This window comes from Pezoporus flaviventris, unplaced genomic scaffold (assembly GCF_033815535.1).
Source record: "Pezoporus flaviventris isolate CSIRO_AGI_PZ_B2104156 unplaced genomic scaffold, CSIRO_AGI_Pfla_v1 ptg000025l, whole genome shotgun sequence".
NCBI lineage: Eukaryota > Metazoa > Chordata > Aves > Psittaciformes > Psittacidae > Pezoporus > Pezoporus flaviventris.
The window spans coordinates 17,834,229-17,851,691 of NW_026892573.1; the positions used below are offsets into that span (position 1 = coordinate 17,834,229).

At 41.1% G+C, this 17,463-nt stretch overlaps 1 protein-coding gene across 5 annotated transcripts in view; it reads left to right on the forward strand.

Moving 5' to 3' along the window:
- Window positions 1-5,677: 5,677 nt before the first annotated feature.
- Window positions 5,678-17,463, forward strand: part of CRYL1 (crystallin lambda 1) — a 68,971-nt gene continuing 57,185 nt past the window's right edge. For 2 of the 5 annotated variants that reach the window (XM_061457693.1, XM_061457697.1), the window contains exons 1-2: window positions 10,400-10,513; window positions 11,108-11,215. In XM_061457693.1, coding sequence (XP_061313677.1) covers window positions 10,410-10,513; window positions 11,108-11,215 — 212 coding nt within the window. In that variant the 5' untranslated portion in view covers window positions 10,400-10,409. Of the gene's footprint in view, window positions 5,892-7,400; window positions 7,464-8,307; window positions 8,470-10,399; window positions 10,514-11,107; window positions 11,216-17,463 lie in introns of those variants that run through there. The other 3 variants (XM_061457695.1, XM_061457696.1, XM_061457694.1) reach the window with 3 other exon arrangements.

The following is a 17,463-nucleotide window of genomic DNA, read 5'->3' on the forward strand; positions in this document are numbered from 1 at the left end:
CTAAAACTGAATCATCATAACAAATAACTATTACTTTTAGAATAGTATCTTTACATTCTCAGATAATTCAGATTTAAGATAATTCTCTAGTATCCTAAAGTTTGCCTTCTTTATTGGGCCATAATAGTCTAATGAAACACATCTCTTCCAGCTTCATACATTAATTCCTTCCTTCATCTGTTCTTACATGAGCACAGACACAGCTATTCTCTATAGACAACATTCTTCATATAATTTTCCCATTTCCATTCAAATATTTTTTAAGAACTAGAATTCCAGGAGCCTGGGTTCCAATGTCTTTCTTCGCAAATACTTTAGTGTGCTACAAAATAAGCTACTATAGCTGCATTCACCTTGTGGTCTTTCCACCACTGAGGACACTAAGGAGGTCTCTCTGACTGGCTACCTATTTTCATTAAAATCTTAAGAAGACAACATTTGGTTTCATCTAGAATATGAAACACATGCCCTGTAGCAAGCGAGCTTTAGCCAGGACGAAGCGCAGCGCACCCCACCGCGGACCGGTTCCACTGCAGCATCCCCCTTGAACGGGGCCTACTCTAAGCTTACGCGGTGCCACCGCGGAACAAAACCGAATCTCTCCTGAACGCGGGTTTCCTCGGTCGGCGCTGAAAGCGGGGGACGGCGACGATATGCCTCACGGCGGCTCCGCCTTCTCGAGGGTGGCGGAGGGGCGGCGAGAGGCTCAGCGAACTACTGCGACGGTACCAACGCGATGGTGCCAACAACCCCGCCCGAACACGGCGTACGCGGCCTGGTCTCAGGTCAGCCGCGGCCCGCCCTCTCCGCACCAGAAGCCACCAAGCCCGGCCCGGCTGCGTTGCTAGGGGTACGCCGGCGGACGCTATCCCATAATGCACCGGGACGCCCGGGCGGTCCCAGGATAGCGGAACACAGCGCAGCCGAGAGCCGAGGTCGAGAGTACCCGCGGGATTGGCGCATGCGTAGAGCAACGGCCGAAGCTTTTTTCCTGCGGGTGTCCCCTGCTGGCAAATGGAAGTCTCCTTGTGCTGAGGAATAAAAGTGGTATCACATGATAGATGTGCAAACAAATTTTGTTTCCCCCTATGCTTTCTTCATCTTCTGGAAAAGGAACACAAAACTACTGGTAAGGACGGGAGGCTTATCAGACTGCCTACCTTTAGTCCACAGGACGAAGAAAACATAAATGGAAAAAAGATCTGTTTGCTAGACACTGCTTCGATGTGTGCAAATAAAACTCTGTGAGGTGGATATTTACTGACTGTAAGGGGAAAATTGTTTCTGCAATATCAAATAGGCAACAATTAAAATTCAGAAGGGGGGGGGGGGGAAATTCTAGACTTCTCCATAATAGGAAATTTAGAATCACAGAATAATTCATGCTCAAAAGGAGCTCAGGAAATCTCTCCCATCCTAGTTTAAATGTCTTTGTGTCTCTTCCCAAGAGTAAAACCAACCTGCTGACATTTTATGGTTAAAATTATATTTTAGGCTATAGATTTGCTATCATGAAAGTACAGCAAATCTGCTGTCATAAGGTAAATGGCTTTTTGCACAGTTGTCAGACCATGTGTTCAAGCACACGGCCCATAACTGAGTGTACTTCAGTGCATGTTTCTCAAGCTCCAGATTATTGCTGGCATGTGCCCTTTGGAGTGCGGTAGGGCTGCACCTTAGGCACATCTTTTGGGCAGGAGCCAGCACCTCCAAGCAGAGACCTCATCACAGCCACCACTCACGTTCAGGGTACTCAGCCACACCATTTTCTCCACTGAGCTGAGAAATCCACTCTTGAAAATTAAAAGCTCAATAAAAAAAAAGTCAGTAAAGCTTCCCATATGCCATAGTCTCTGAAAATAAATAAATCATCTTTTAGATGATTAAAAAAAAAGATGATTCCTACAACCATTTCTATCACATTCTTTAAGCTGATATTTTGGAACTCCTGACAAGTGTCAGCTGATTTGCCCACAAAAAAACACTATACTCCAGGAAAGGTTTCCCATGCCTAAATGGGAAACAGATTGGAGCATGGATCTCTGAACATGCCTGCAGCATTTTGGGGAGAGAAAATATTTTACAAGACAATTGTAACCTACCCCTATTGCATTATGGTAATGGTATAAGAAAGCTGCAAAGACAATATACAGTGCAGAGTCAATCAGAACAGCCTTTTTATGGTCAGGGTTTGTGAGCATTATGCAATGTCAGGACCTGCCGTTTTAGCCTCAAAGTGCTTTCTGAAGAGATAAGGCACAGAGGATATGAGTGAAAGGTCCTTCTATTCTGGCTCCCAACCAGAGAAACAAAGATAACGCAAAGAAGTATTAAGACATTATCACTTCTTGCATTAACCTGTTAACGTTCCATGCATGAACCACTTTCACACAGAACTTCAGACTTGAGACTTTTGAACATGAGAATCATTATACCTGAAATTTCTGGATTACAAGTACTTTGCAGAATAACAGACTTACGGTGGGAAAAAATTCAGGTGAGCTACTTGATGAACTCCAGCATCAGAAATATATATATACATTTCTAGCCCCCTTTTTTGCCTGCAACTCCTCACATATGATTGAGCCTATGGTTTTTAGATTTTTCTGATTGTCCCCAGACAATCATATGTCACATTCATATATACCTGAGCAGCAGGTACAATTCTGTAGCAAGAGTCTTAGCTCTGCTACCCAGCTTGTCAGTGGGCATACTGGTGCTTAGCATATTCTGATGTTTCAGCCCAATCATCTAGAGCAGTGGAAAGAAGGCACTATGGTATGGAGATACGATAAGGAGACAGTGCATCTATCTTATAAATGAAATGGTGCTGAGGCACCACTGGAATCTTACCATGTTCATTTCATCAGACTTTCTTACCCTCCAAACATGGGTGTATACATTCAAATCAGCTGTTAGAAGTGGTCCCTGACCATATACTGGGAATTGTTCGAGAGAATGATAATTAGCTAACACTATAATGGGCTATTTTGATGCCAGAGACAGTCAACTCCAGGGCCAGGTCCAGCCCCTGGCAATGCTACATGTTGCCCACGCTGCCGGAGTGTGTACCAGGGGCCAGGAGCTTAGAAAGACTCCCTGGCCTGGCTCCTTAGGCCTCTCAGTCCAGCTACTACTTCTGATGTCCTCGCAACATTGTGAGGGTCTCATCAGACTCTATTTGTTTCCAAAGGCCGTGTCAATCTAAAATTCTAGGTGGTTTTTGTTTGTATGTTTTCCTGGTGCTATGAAGTATAAATAGACCTTAATGCATGAAGATTTAACAAACCCCAATAATCTCAGGATCCTTTGCGGCAATGTGGGACCTTACTCATGGGTTGTGATTGTAAGACATCTTCTAACAAGATCATGCTACGGGGAGAAACCCATATGATGTTAATGTCTTTACTGGTTTTGGCTAAATTCAGAAGGCAACCTGGAATGCAAAGCTGCCAAAAAAAACCAAAACAAAACACCAAACCCCCCAAAATAGTATACAGCCCAAGCAATGTTGTATGCTGTGAATTCCTGATCATTTTAATTTGGATTAAGCCAGCACTGTCATTACATGAAGCAGTCCCATTCTTTTCCCACCTTCTCAGTCCTCTGACTGGCATCAGGCTACATGCTTGTGCAATTGAAGTAAAATGCAGATCTCATCAAGTGTTTCTGCAGTTACCTTTCAATAAATCAGGTATCGTATCCAGTAAATGTAGTGAAAACTTATGGCACATTAAGGAGACCATGAAGCTATACTCTTAAACAGTAGAAATCACTTTGCCTTTCAATGCATGGTGCATCTGTTTTTTTTTTCCATCAATAACACTGCAAATAAGGACTCAGACAAACTGTTCCAGGACCTACTAACTTGGGTTCAGGGGTTACTGGCCACTGACTGCCTGTTACAATCTCTGTTAGTGTGTACCTTACCCTTGCTCTGGCAGTTGAACTGTTCACCTGATCAGCCGTGAATTGGTGTTTTTAGAAAATGTTCTGAATTGGAAAAGTAATTCTCCCATTACAATCTTTAAAAAATATTTTTCTAGCATTGAATTCTGGACTGACCAGCTGTTCATCATATTCTACTGTCACCCTTCTGTTAGCTTGACTGTCACAAACAGTGAAGCTGCATTTAACTAGTCCCTGAGAAACTAACATCTTGTCAGCATACCTCTAAAAATTACTGAAGGGAAAGCAATACAGAACACATTTAAAATTAAAGCCTTCCTAATACTTAATCTTTCAAAATATTTTCTTTTTTTTTTTTTTTAGTTGAAAATGTAAGAATTGAGAGGTAACTGAACTTAATGGTTACAATTCAAATTAAAAAAATTAAAGCCTCAGATCATGCTCCTCCTATACTTGAAAATTCAAACTTCAACTCTATTATTTTGCTGACTGGTTTATGTTAGAGCCTTGATACTCTGAGCTTATTTATCTCATCAACAGAGCCATATTGCATATTACTTTCCTCTGTTACCAAGTGTATGAACAGCATGGGTATTACGATATTTATATATTAGCTTGTTATTTATGTGCTTTTAAAAACACACCTCTTAGCACTTTTTTAACATAAAGTTGTCCAAATTAATAATGTTTTCTAATTTAAAGAAACCTTTTGTCTCTTTTGGGAGATTTAAAAATTGGTTTTATATTTGTGATCTTTGAGTTGGTGTGCCTAAACATATAAATTACATTAAAAGAGTTCAAGTTAGAAAAGAAAGTTTCTAGAGCTACTCTTGATGAAATTTTAAGTACAAGTTTCAGAATGTTTTCAGGGTTAGGTTTTTAATGATGAATTAATTAGGCAAACTATAGAATTATATTGGAAGTTTTTAAAAAACTACTTCAGAACAGTGCTAAAGGCAGAAAATAGTATAGTTCTCTAAACATCATTTTGATCTATAGTCTGTATTCAGTAAAGCAGGTAAATAATTTATGTACAATTTGAAAACAAAATTAATGGAAGAACCTCATGATGAATAATACATATGAATAATGTTTATGTTGTATTTTGGGTTTAGAAGACATTTGCAAAAGCAAAATTATCTTGTTAACAGGTATTTTTACTATTAAAGGATATAACTTCATCTAGCTTTGCTGAATCATGATTTCGTAATATCCATTTTACTACTGTTTACTTTCTGATTTCTGCAGATAGCCTCTTTAAGAATCAGCATTTTAGCAATATTGGTAGCATCTGCATCAGACCATTTGCAGTAGTGAAAGACTACCTAAATAAACTGCATGAATTACTAGCAGTAATTAAAATTATAGTCTTAATTATGGCATAATTTTAATATCACTAGTTATAATTACAGTATGCAAACCATTAGATAGAACTCTACAGAATAGTAACAAAGTTATTAAAGCTATCATTTTAAAGCATTATGCTTTCTGAACCATTAGGATCATAGTAGCAATGTACCATAGTCCATTACAAAAGAAATGTACTTTCTGGTTGCTCTAGTGAGCAAGTAATGTATTAAACCAGTGTAATGCTTAACAAGTGTGAACTATGCCTCTGTTTTCTTCCCATGTCAAAAGCTCAGGCTAGGAGACACTGGTTTTTAGAAGCATGCAATACCTTTATTTTCTGCAAGGGGGAATTCATGTCTCCTTCATATTCCACCTCCCTGTGGCTCACAATTAATACTAGCCATTTCCCTCTGTTTATTACATGACTCTTATATACTATCCTGCTCCTCCCCTGCAGTAAGCCCACCTCCTCTCCCCAGTCAGTAGAAGATTTCAGCTCCTCACGTGGGGTAGTGGAGGAGCATGCTCAATAGAAAGACACTAAAAACATGGAGGAACCAACTTTGCAGCTCTCAACAGTCTGCTCCTACAACAGTCTGCTGTTGGACTTAGAAGAAAGAATATATATGCTGGTGAGTGCATATTTGTTCCGCTAGGGCATCTCTTGCTGCCAGTACAAGCCCTACCTCTCATTCTCTAATGGAGTCCAGGACCTTTCACCATTTGGTTGGTTATAGGTTGTTGATGTTTCTGAACTTGGGGTGCCTTGTGGCCTTCCCGTGAGAGTTGTGGAAGAGGGAGGAGAGTCATTCTACCTTATTCATAGAAGCTGCAAGTACTGGGCCTAACAACTCTTACGCTGTTACACAATAATGAAACTTTGCTTTTTTTTTTTTTTTAATATATATATATATTTTCTTCCCTTAAGTTTTTATGAGAATTTAATTCTTTATATTTTACTTTCTTCTTGCAAACTTCTGATCTCTTCAGTTTGGACTCATCAGTGTGTCCACTCATCACAATGGGGAATATGGCTGCTGTCATTACCTAATGAAGTAACTATGTGCTTTGTCACTAATATATGGGTGATAATATAGTTCAGATTTCATTGCTGCAGACCTCTTGTATTGTTCACCAACAGGACTTAAAGGCCCTTGTAATTGCTATTATCACAACTGTGATTAGATGTCAAAGCCCTGTAGTGACACCTCCTGAACAGTTTAACTGAGCTTTTAATTCTGCTGATTCTGATTGCCTATCTGTTAACAGCTTTTGTCTCTAATAGTCTATTACTTGAGGTATGAGTACACATCTAGGGAGATCAAAGACTATTAAAATAACTGACTTCCAAATGTACTTCCAAATGGGAGTAGTGGTGAACTTGTTCTGAAAACCATGTTTCCAAGCCTAGGAGACTTTAGTTTTATGTTCTAGGAACTTTTTTTAAAGTAAAAGTTTGAGTACACGAAGTAAGGATCCATTGATTGCTTCAGTTACGCTTTGGCTAAACAAAGCTCTTTGTGTTTGTAACATGTGCCAAGTTACGCCATTTTGAATTAGTGTTCAAAGGAACAAAATTCCAAGTTGATAAAATCCTGAAACAACCCTTTCTGCACTAGCCTAGGGAAGCAGCAGTACTGGTATGACACTCTTGTCCCAGTTCCTTAAATTGTCCTGCGGCCCAGTTACATTCACTTTGCTCTGCCTACATTTCCTAGTTACTGGCAGATCTCAAGTTACATGGGTGGTGATAAGGTTGGGAAGTCACAGAGATACTAGTTTGGTTTTCCATGTGCTGTCCATTGAGTCTTTAGGAATTTAGATTTTTTGACATCTCTGTCAAAATTAGCAAAGTGCTAGCGAGGAGGATGGATGTATAAAGTTACTAGCTAGGTCTTTTATTATATGGTTTTCTTGAAAACTAGGAGAGGTGATAGACAAGTGAAGGTTTACCAAATTTCATCAGTAACCATGAAACATTTATTCTGGGAACAAATGTGTTAATTTTCAACTTAATTATTTTCAGAAAGCCAAAACCACAAGAAATCTTGCCATGTATTTCTCAGCTGTAGTAAACGCACAGTAATACAATTTTTGATAACAAGTAAGCATTTAAAATAATAAGTTTTGTCTCTTTTCAGGAATATCCAGCGCGATTACAGAGCAATATGCAGATGAGTAGGAGCCACACAAAATTAGAAAGAGTAACACAGCATGCCAGCAGGAACAGTAGATGTACAGCAGCTGAAAGAATTATATTGTCATTGTAATGTCACACTTTTGCCTAATTTTAGGGAGTGTTTGTACAAAAAAACAAAACGGCAAAAAAAAAAAAATTCAGAATTCAAGACGAAGGTATTTTTAAGGATAAGATAGCTTTGCGTAATGTGAAAAGTGGAATTAGTTTGAAATTTGAATTCTGTGTTGGAAACTTTATGTGGAATTCATGTATCAAAAACCAGAGAGCAGTAGCGTTTGATGTATTCTAGTGCTGTCTCTGGCCGAAGTGTGACAGAGTGTTTGCATCTCCAAAGGTGACTGAATTCCAAGGCCCAAGTTTTCCCAGGTGTTTCAGTTTCATTGGGATAGTGGAACACCTTTGATTATGTGGCGATAGGGGTCTATCCATTTTAGCGGCACGTAAACCCTTGGCCTTTACCCAAACTTGGCCTGTCCCACTCCAGAGCGGGTGTAACAGGCAGCCCTGTGTCCCTGCGCAGCTGCCCTCGGCAGCTCGTCTTGCAGGTGAGCACCTTCGCCTGCTAACTCTTGGAAGGTGAGCATGCAGGGCCCATCCTTACACGGAACGACAGCAGCGCTCCCGGCACGTCGAGCTGTGAGAAGTGCTGCGTTGGAGCAGTGAGGAAGAGAAGCCTAGCCTGCTGAGGGTACGAACTGCACGGAGCTCGACCCGCGTGGAGCCGCCGGTGCGTACCGGGCGGGGCCCGACCGGGGCGGACTCTTTCCCCGTCAGGGAAGGGAAGGGAAGGCCACCGGGCGGCTTGAGGAGCGGCCGCTGAGGGGCGCGGCGCGCAGCCAATCGGAACACTCGTAGCAGGAGCCAATGGGGGCAGCTATGACATGGCGGGAGCCGTGTGTGGGGGCTGGCGCGCGCGCAGTGAGGCAGCGCTAGTTCCTGTGGTGCTGTGTCGGCCGTGCACCTCCCGGACCCGCAGGCATGGAGCCCGGACAAGTTGCGATCATCGGCAGGTAAAGCCCCTCCTTTCCTCTCCCCTTCCACGGGTAGGTGCAGTCCCCAGGGGAGGAGCAGCCAGCTCGGCTTGGCCCCTGGGGGATCTGCGAACGAATGCCCGGGGACGTGCGAAGGAGCTGGGGCGCCGTCCAGGCGAAGTCCGGCCTGCCTGGGGTGGGCTCGCCGCCTCAGCGTGGCAAGTAGGGCGCTGCCGCGGCCGCTGCAGGCGTCGGCTGTGGTGGCGAGGTGCTAACTCGGGGCAGTCGGTGGGGTCCGGCGTGTGCAGCGCTGGTGCGGGGGAGCAGTGCGAGGAGGGCGGGCCAGGTGCGGGTTCCTGCTGGCGTTCGGAAACCATGGGAGGAATGCACCCAAGGGTGTCTTTACTTCAGTCTCTGACAGCTTTGTGCCAATTAAAAACTGCTGCCTTTTTTCATTGCAGTGTTTTGTGTGTGTAAGTGCAAGGGGAGTGCAGAAATCCAATAATAGCTTTAAGATCCTGTTTGTCAACTATGTCAAAACTCCTGAGCTTCTCTTGGTCACTCCTGCACTATACTTTATTGACAGCAGTGTTTCTGACTTGTGTAGGAATGCATTGTTTTGTCTTCTTGAGCTAAACCCGAAGTTCTTTATTTGATCAGTAATCTGGTGGGAGAGAAAACATGGGCCAGACAGTAACAGTCCCTCAACACACCACTGTAACTTGATGCTAGAAGCATGCTCTCCGTTTATTAGCAAGACCAGTTGAGGTCTCAGGACACGTGTCTTGGTGCCCTCATGTGACGGTGGAGCCGGGGAGCGCAGTCGGTGTGCGAAGGGTCGAGAGGGCTTGGCTCTCACTTGCTGTGCCTGCTGTGGCACAATCACACTGAAGGCAGAGCAACTCTTTCTGGTAGCACCTGCAAAAGTTGTGTGACCAGATCTGATTGTTAGTACTTCATCACAGGACCCAAAATTACAGTGTTTAAAGTGTCAAAAAGCACTGTCTTGGAGTCAGATATACTAATACCAGGTCGTAGTGTTGCTGTACACTGGAGTAACAGTGCAGGCCTGATATGTATCATTGACTTACTCTGTAGCTCAACAGAAATATTATTAAATTAAAAAAATAAATAGAATTTTAGAAATATTTTTAATCAAACCTTATCAATTTAAGGAAACTTAATTTAAAAGTGCAATTTGAGAGATTGTGCTAATTTATAAAGACAGTGGTAGCTCAGATATGCTTGTTAAGGTTTAAGTGATCCAAGTACTTTTATTTGAGAAATACTTGTTAGCTAGGAGGCTACAGTAGCTCACAAACCTTGACAATACTTTACCTTTTTCATAAGCATGTTTGTTAGTAGCTTGCCTGAGAACTGCTGAGGTGTGGGCTTAGTAAAGTGAGATTGTGTTTTTTCTTTTAAATGAGAAGTATCAAGTGAGAACTTACTGCCCGCTCAAAACTAAATGCAAAGTTCCTTTTTTTTTTTTTTTGTCCCAGTTATTTCCACTGATTCCTGCTGTTTCCTAAAACTTCCTGGTTTGTTCTTTCTTTTTTTTAATATGTAAACCAAAGGCTGAATATGTTCCTGTTTTCTCTTCCTTCTTCTGTCATCTGCCCTACTGCTTTATCTCTGACTTTTGCTCCCCTTTTAATCCTTTATCAATGCCCTAGTGGCATTGCATTTTCCAGTTGCCAGAGATTGCTTAAGTTTAATACTGCAAATACAATTATTTTGGAAATGACAGGAAATGCATGTAATTATTAAACCCCCACTGTTGGTATGGAGTTCTGCTTTTGTCTCTGTTAGGGAATTATTTATTTTTTTTTTAATCTCAGGTTATTTAAGCTTACGACACTGTGCATCAGTTTGAAAAGACTGCACCTGCTATAAATCCTAAGTTAAAACCTGCATTGCTTTGAGAGACATGATAAAATTGTCAGTCCCTTCAAATTTCTTCTCTGTGTTTCTCAGTAATGGGACTTCGTCAAAAGGTGTGGGGACGTAAGCAGGTTGTTCCTGTGTGTTTCCAGCATGATAAGAGTGCTTCATCTAAAAATAAATGTAGTGCTACAGGAGGGTAGGTGGAAAAGTAGTATCAAACCCATGTTTGGTTGTTTGCCTTTTTTCTTCCCTCCATTTTTCACATGCTTATGATAATTCGCATGCTTCCTGAATTGCTGAGCACCCACAACTTCAGTAGCTGGGTCTCAGTTTTTTCTGATCAGCTCTGAAGCAGAAACCTGAACTCTTGGACCACTAGGCTGCTGTCTGTCTTCAGACTATGAACTGAACAAATTAGTTTTGGGTTTTTTAAAAAATCTTTTTTAGTGTAATTTTATGCACTAATTCCAAGTTAAGTTTGTAGCTGCCAAAAGTATTGATACTCGAGTCCAGTGTCCCAAAGTAGTAGTTCCTACTATTTGAATTCTGCTGTCCTTTTTCTATTTTATTTGGATTTTTTTTTCCCCATTATCTTTCTCCTGGCTCTCAGAGAAGCTGCTACACAGCTAGCAAAGGATATTTCTGTTAGTTGTTTCTTATCAGCATGTAACCACTCTTTTAATCGGTTATTGAAGAGTCCAAGCTCTGTACTCTTTGCAACGTTTGTAAGACCTCATTCCTCAAAATAAATGCTTCTTTATTAATTGGCTGATATTTATTGTCTTTTCAGTGGACTCATCGGTCGCAGCTGGGCCATGGTGTTTGCTGCTGGAGGCTTCAAGGTGAAACTTTATGATGTTGCACAACAGCAGCTAACAAGCGCGCTGGAAAATATTCGGTAGGTCACCTGGCTTGAAATGACTGGGATTGTAATGAAACTGGGGGATTTCTGTGATTATGGATAAACAGTCATCTCTTAGTATTTAAGGGAGCAGAGATTGTAATCTTTGAAGAAGGCTTTAACTTTGAAATACAGGTCCTGTTAAGATCAGAACTGTATTCCCGTATCTCTCAATGACAGTTCTGAAGAGCACTTTAATTCTTAATGATATAGGAGTTTTAAGTTTAAATCCAAATTCTTGAAACAATATTTACCATGATTAGTTAATCTATAGGCTAAGCTTAAAATACATGAACAGAAAAGTTTGTACGTGGAAAGACAGCAAGGACTCCTTCAAAGTGCACGTAGGTTACTGTGGATTATTGAGAAGCCCTGCTACAGTTATGGGTATTCTATAACTAGAATTTTTTTAGTTCTTAACTAGTATTTTTTGGGTCCTAGAAGAACAAGTTGCTAAAGGTGATCAGTTATAGGAAAGGCTGGGAGTCTTCTTTAGAAGGAACAAATCTGAGGGTGACAACATGAGAATAGTCACATTGGTTCAGATCAACAGTTCTCCAGCCCTTTTCTCTGTTGCCTGAGGCACTGTAGCTAAAGTCACAAGTTTTTGTTGCATGACAGAGCTACAAGTTCAAGTCTTGCTCCTGTTTCCCAACCTTCAGTGCCTTGAAGTTGTTTATGTATTCAGTAACTCTAAATTTCTTCCAAGAATTTCTCTTAACCTTCCCTTGAACCTGTGTGAATCCTTTTGCATCCTCCATGCCAAAGGACTTTGTGTTCTGCAGGTTTACTGTTTACTGGGTGAAGAGCTATTTGCTTTTGTTTTGAGCCTGTCTCCTCGACTGCTTTGTTTGGCCCATACTCCTTATGCTAGAAGGGACAGCGTCTCATTGGTCCTGTTCACCTTCTTGAGGATGGTCCTGAAAATAGAGCTGGTTTATGCCCATGAGACCATTTTTAAAATCATCTATTTCCCCCACACCTCTCTTTCTAAGTAGGTGTTAGTCAAACCAACAATTTCTGTTACTCACCTAGATGACAGACACTTTTGTTTTTTTTCAGATTTACTGTAATAGTGGCAGTGAGGATGAGGTTCTGGATCACTGTGGAGGGGGCAGTTCTGCAGTCTACATTACTAAAGACAGCACTCACTTCCATTTTGTTCTTTAATAGGAAAATTAGGACTTCAGCCTTCCAAGTGTTTCAGTTTGGAAAAGTGAAGCATAAAGTGTTGTGTGTAAGAGGGAAGAGTGCTATTTGAGTGTGTCTGTACTGGCCCATGCCTGCATTTGCTATCCTATAGGAGTTCAAGGCAAGTTTTGCCTTTTACTTATTCTTAACTTACGATTAGCTTGTGTATCTTGGCTGTGATACCATACTAGTTTAAAAGCCTAGTTCTGGATAATGTAGGTTTTGTGACGCAAATACTATGCAGTTTTGTCAGCCAGTGTTTTAATCATTGTATCTATCAAAATACAGTCAAATTTGAACTTCTTTGCACTGATTTCATTGCACACAACCTGCAGTAAATCCCTTTGAGTTACTAATATGATACTTGTGTAAAAGCTGGAGCTTGAGTAGGTTATGAGGGCTTGCAGGAGAGAGTGGCAGGGGAATGCCTTTGGAGTAGTCTGACAAAGCCAGCTGGTGGCTGCTTTTGTGGACTTGCTGGGATTTGCTTTCTTTTTTCCCTTCAAATAGCTAGTACGTTAAGGAAGGCTTTTAGGCTTAGGGTTTTTGTGGGTTATTTTGGTTTTTTGGTTTTGTATTGAAAAGTATTTGTACCACCCCAGACTGCAGTCCATGAACTTTCAGTGTATGGAGATCCTCTACATATTAAGAAGAAACTGAAGTGTGGAGATGACTATTTGTATCTTCCCTTTATGAAACAAAAGTGAGATTTGACTAGTAAACAACATTCCCCTCTAAAAGGAGGTGATACTTCTTTGACAGAAATGGTACTTATGTATTAAATATTCTATGTCATTAACTTTTATCACATTGACTTGTAACTCATTGCCCTTTATATAAATTCAGAACTCCTCAGGATTCATTAACCTAAAGAGTTCAACTCTCTCAGAACAGTAGATAGGTAGCCAGTGGTATGTAGCCCTGGAAGAGGACTTGAGTGAGGCTGGGATGGACCTGCAGTCATCAGGAGAGCCTCCATGTATCTGTATGGAAAATCTGAAATATATCTGTAAATTTATTCAAAACGCTTGTCATGGGTAAAAATACTTGAGATTAAAGCATGGGATTTGGATCTACTGGAACAAGAGGAAATATATATTGGGCATCCACAGTATCGGTAAACCAGATACAGAAAGAAAGGGAGAGTGTGTTTACTAAGGCCTAACATGGTGTGATGGATTTACCACCTGTCTACCTGTTGACAGACACATGCCAGTCAGTGCCCTGACACATGAAACAGCCGCACGTTGGACTGAACTGGGTGTACCAGTGGCATTATTAACCAGTGTCTGCTCTAATGGAACAACCTTATGTTCCGAAGAAGCACTTATGAACAGCTTTATGCTACAGTTGACCTACTGAATACGTGCTGTAGTAACCTGCCTTGGAAAACGTAACTCGTGTCCAGTATGCTGTCTTTTGAGTCAGTGTGATTCTGGTTTGAGTGGAAGATTGCTAAACTTTGAAATAACGAGAATTAGAAAAGCAAGTAATACCCTATTCCTGAAAATAATTCTAAAAGGATGTAGAAAAACTTTAGTGCATGCCCCCAAGAAAACTTTTGCGATTCTTGTAATATGTAAACTTTTTTCAAATAGTTAGTGTGCTACTGTTGTAAACATAATTATGCTGCTGATAAAGATTCATAAATTCCAGTGGAAATGCTGTATATCTCCCCCTATGTAACTGGTTCATGTTTTATATAGAACAGTTTTTGCACACATAACGAAAAACTTGCAAGGGGGGAAAGTTTGGTTGAAGAGGACACTAAAACTTGGATATTTGCACATGTATTCTGTGATTTTTGTTCTAGTAGATATTGGTTATATATGGTATTTACTTAGATACAAAACTTTATCTCTTCCAGGATACAGGAGCAAGTGACTGATTTTAATATCTAAAATCACAAACAATTATATGCATAAAGCTATAGATGATTTTATTAAAAAACAACATAGCAGATCTTGGTGCATGGTACTGAATCTAAAGTAAAAGTGAGGCTGTTCAGTGAGAATTACTTGTTTGTCAGCTTTATCTGACTATAAACTGGTCCTCTGCATGGTTCAAAGATGTTGGACCTTTAAACACCTGGAGCCAAGCAGTCTTGAGATCAAAATGTCGTACTTCCTCTCTTCATTGATAATTAATTTAGCCATAAATAATATTGAACTTGATAGATAGTGCAGTATCGCACTAAGCAATGTCAACTTTTCCGTGTTGCAGAAGCACAGTTGCTATGAAAACTGAACAAGATGTGGGAGCTGGAAGAAGTGCATTCCCCTGTCCTACCCCTGGCCACGTGAAGTACTTTAAGAATTCTGTACTGTTGTAAATGGGGATCTGGAACTTGTAACAGAGTGCCTGATATATGGCAGGTCACAAGGCCAAGGAAATAAACCCTGACTCTCTTTATAGCCAGACTTTTGAATGACTTTCCCCTGTAACACAAGTTCATTGTCTTTCTGTTTTCAGGAGGAGACTAGTCTCCAGAAAAGATGTTAGAATGTATATTACTTCTTGCAGTCTGGTGCCCTCTTATGCCTTGTGTGTATGAAAAGGGGAACAGTTTACTGGATTGGTTTTGTAGCATGAGGAGTGCAGTGATGCAGGCTTTGCCGCCTTTTCATGTGGAATGTTCCATGGCTATGTGGCTAGATACTTTCCCAAGCTGGCTTTCTCTTCCAGTCTCTGTTCTGTATTGTATCAATACTATACTCATATCAAGGGCAAAATGAAGCTTAACTGAAGTCTTCCTTGATAGTTTTATATATCTCATTTGAGGGGAAAACTTCTAACTATATGATTCTTTTAAAAGTGTGTTTTGGTATTGAGTGCCTGACACTGATGCATCAGGCTTGTGCTAAATCATGGGCTTGATTCTGCCTTTTCAGTTTTTCTTTGCTCTCCTTCCCCACTCTTCCCCTTGAAAAGTGTGACTAGCTAGGTGAAATTGATTCATTTGCAGAATTAACTAGAGAATGTATTGATAAGCTTTGGAAGGGGATATATTCTGTCTCTCAAAAGGTTCTGCCTGGCCATTCTGTAGTTGAAAACACCTCCAAAGGGAAGTGTTGTCTTTTCACCTTATTCCTCTATGGGGGCCAGTCCCCTGGGCAGCTAGGATATATGATTTAGATATGACTGATCTTTGTAATTGCAGAGGCTGTGTTTTGAGAACAGCTATGTTGTTGACATTTGCCTGGTATACAGAAGTAACAGATTGTCCAAAAAGCTGTATAAATGTCCATCCGTGAAGGCTTTCAAGGCTTGGCTACGCAAAACCAAGGCTAACTGAATGTGGTGTTAGCAGTATGTCTGCAGGTATAAGAAGTTGGACTTGAGACTTTCCAGGGCCCCTTTCAGCCAGTGTATCTGTGACTCTGGGAGACCCAAGTTTCAGGCTGGGTTGGCATGGTTAGAAGCAAAGATGTGAATGGTGGGTCTCTGTTTTCGGTAGGCCTACTTTGGGTTTGGTGAAAATTTCCATCTTGAAGCTAAACTTAAACAAGCAAAATTAACACCCTGAGAGTGCCATGGCTGGAAAGCAGTTTGTATGATAACTTCAGGAGATACCAGAATTTTGATTTGCTTTTGTGCACCACCATGCTCTTACACTGTAGTCCTTTGCTTTGTGCCTCTTCAAAACTGTGTCAAAGGCAGATGTGTACCATCCGTCTTTAATATACTGCCAAACCTATGGATGAAGTATTCGACAGCTTTGGATCTCTCTTGTCTGGATAGAAACATACATACTTTTGTGGTCCAACTTGTACTGCAGTCTTATGAAGACATAACATGTAATAACTCTTCCCTGGTGGTCTGTTTTGTGCTTACCTTTAGTCTGGGGGAGGCAGGAAGAGGGAAAGTGGCTGATAATGGCTTTCAGGCAGCTAACTGCAACTCGGTATTAGCGGCTTACTATTTGGCCATTTCATGTGTGGACAGTGAGCTTGTCCCAGTGTTAGGGGCTCTCAGTTGGCCACTTGATCTATTGTGTCTCATGCTAGATAGATGGGACCAGTGATGTTCTGTTTGGTCGTTTTGCTTTGTTTTTTTTCCCGTGCCAACTACCCTCTCATCAGACAGCACTAGATGGTAGTGCCATGACTAGTTAATGGTGCTAGTCTTTGGGTAGTGGTGGTTGGTGTTGTCTTTCCTTACCCCTTCCCCCCCTTCGCCTTACTAGTTTTGATAGTATGTTTATGATTAAGTGGTCTTTAATCTTGCAGGTATTTGCTTGTTGCAACAGTGTGTGCTGAATACTGTAACTGCCCAGTAGTAACAATGGATAAATGTGAGGCAGTGGGGTATGAACAAGATGGCTTAAGTGTTAGCATCACTTGCAAGGTCCTTCTGTAAAGACACTTAGGGTAGGAGTAGTAATCAGGAGCATTCTAGGCAGTTTATGTGATCAGGGGTGTTACTAGAGGTTGGGTGCCTTATCTTGAAGCAAATATTGGCTCAGTTCCCAGAGTAATGTTGACATAGGCAGCCAGGTACAACAGTAAAACTGCAGGTAGACCAAGTGTGGGCTCTAAAAGGAAGTAGTATTTTCTTATGGAAATTCTCCAAAGACCTCACAAGTACTGAGTCAAACTCTTCAAGCTGTGCACATGATATAACTGCAGAGCAAAGTCCTGTGGTGTGTGCTGTGCCCATGGCTGCAATGACCTCTGTCTGTGGTCATCCTCGGGGATGATCACCCTGAAATCCAGGCTGCCTTGAATGAAAAGTCACCCAGCAGATGTCAGTGGTGCACTGCTGTATATACCAGCAGGCCTGGCTAGTGCCTAAATGTATGATAAATATCAGGGGACTTCCTTTGCCACACTTTTGTGAGCAATATAAAGGGAATATAAAGAGGGCTTAGCATTTGGAAGACTTAAAATTCATTTGTTGACTAAAGCAACTAAAATGTCAGTAAATATATTGGCAAAGGGAGACAAAGGAGAAAATTCCCTGGGAGGGAAGGCCAAAATTGAAGTAATGCATGTATTCCTTATTCCATGCTTTAAATAAACATACTGAATTAAATAAATGGCTGATGTGAAGAA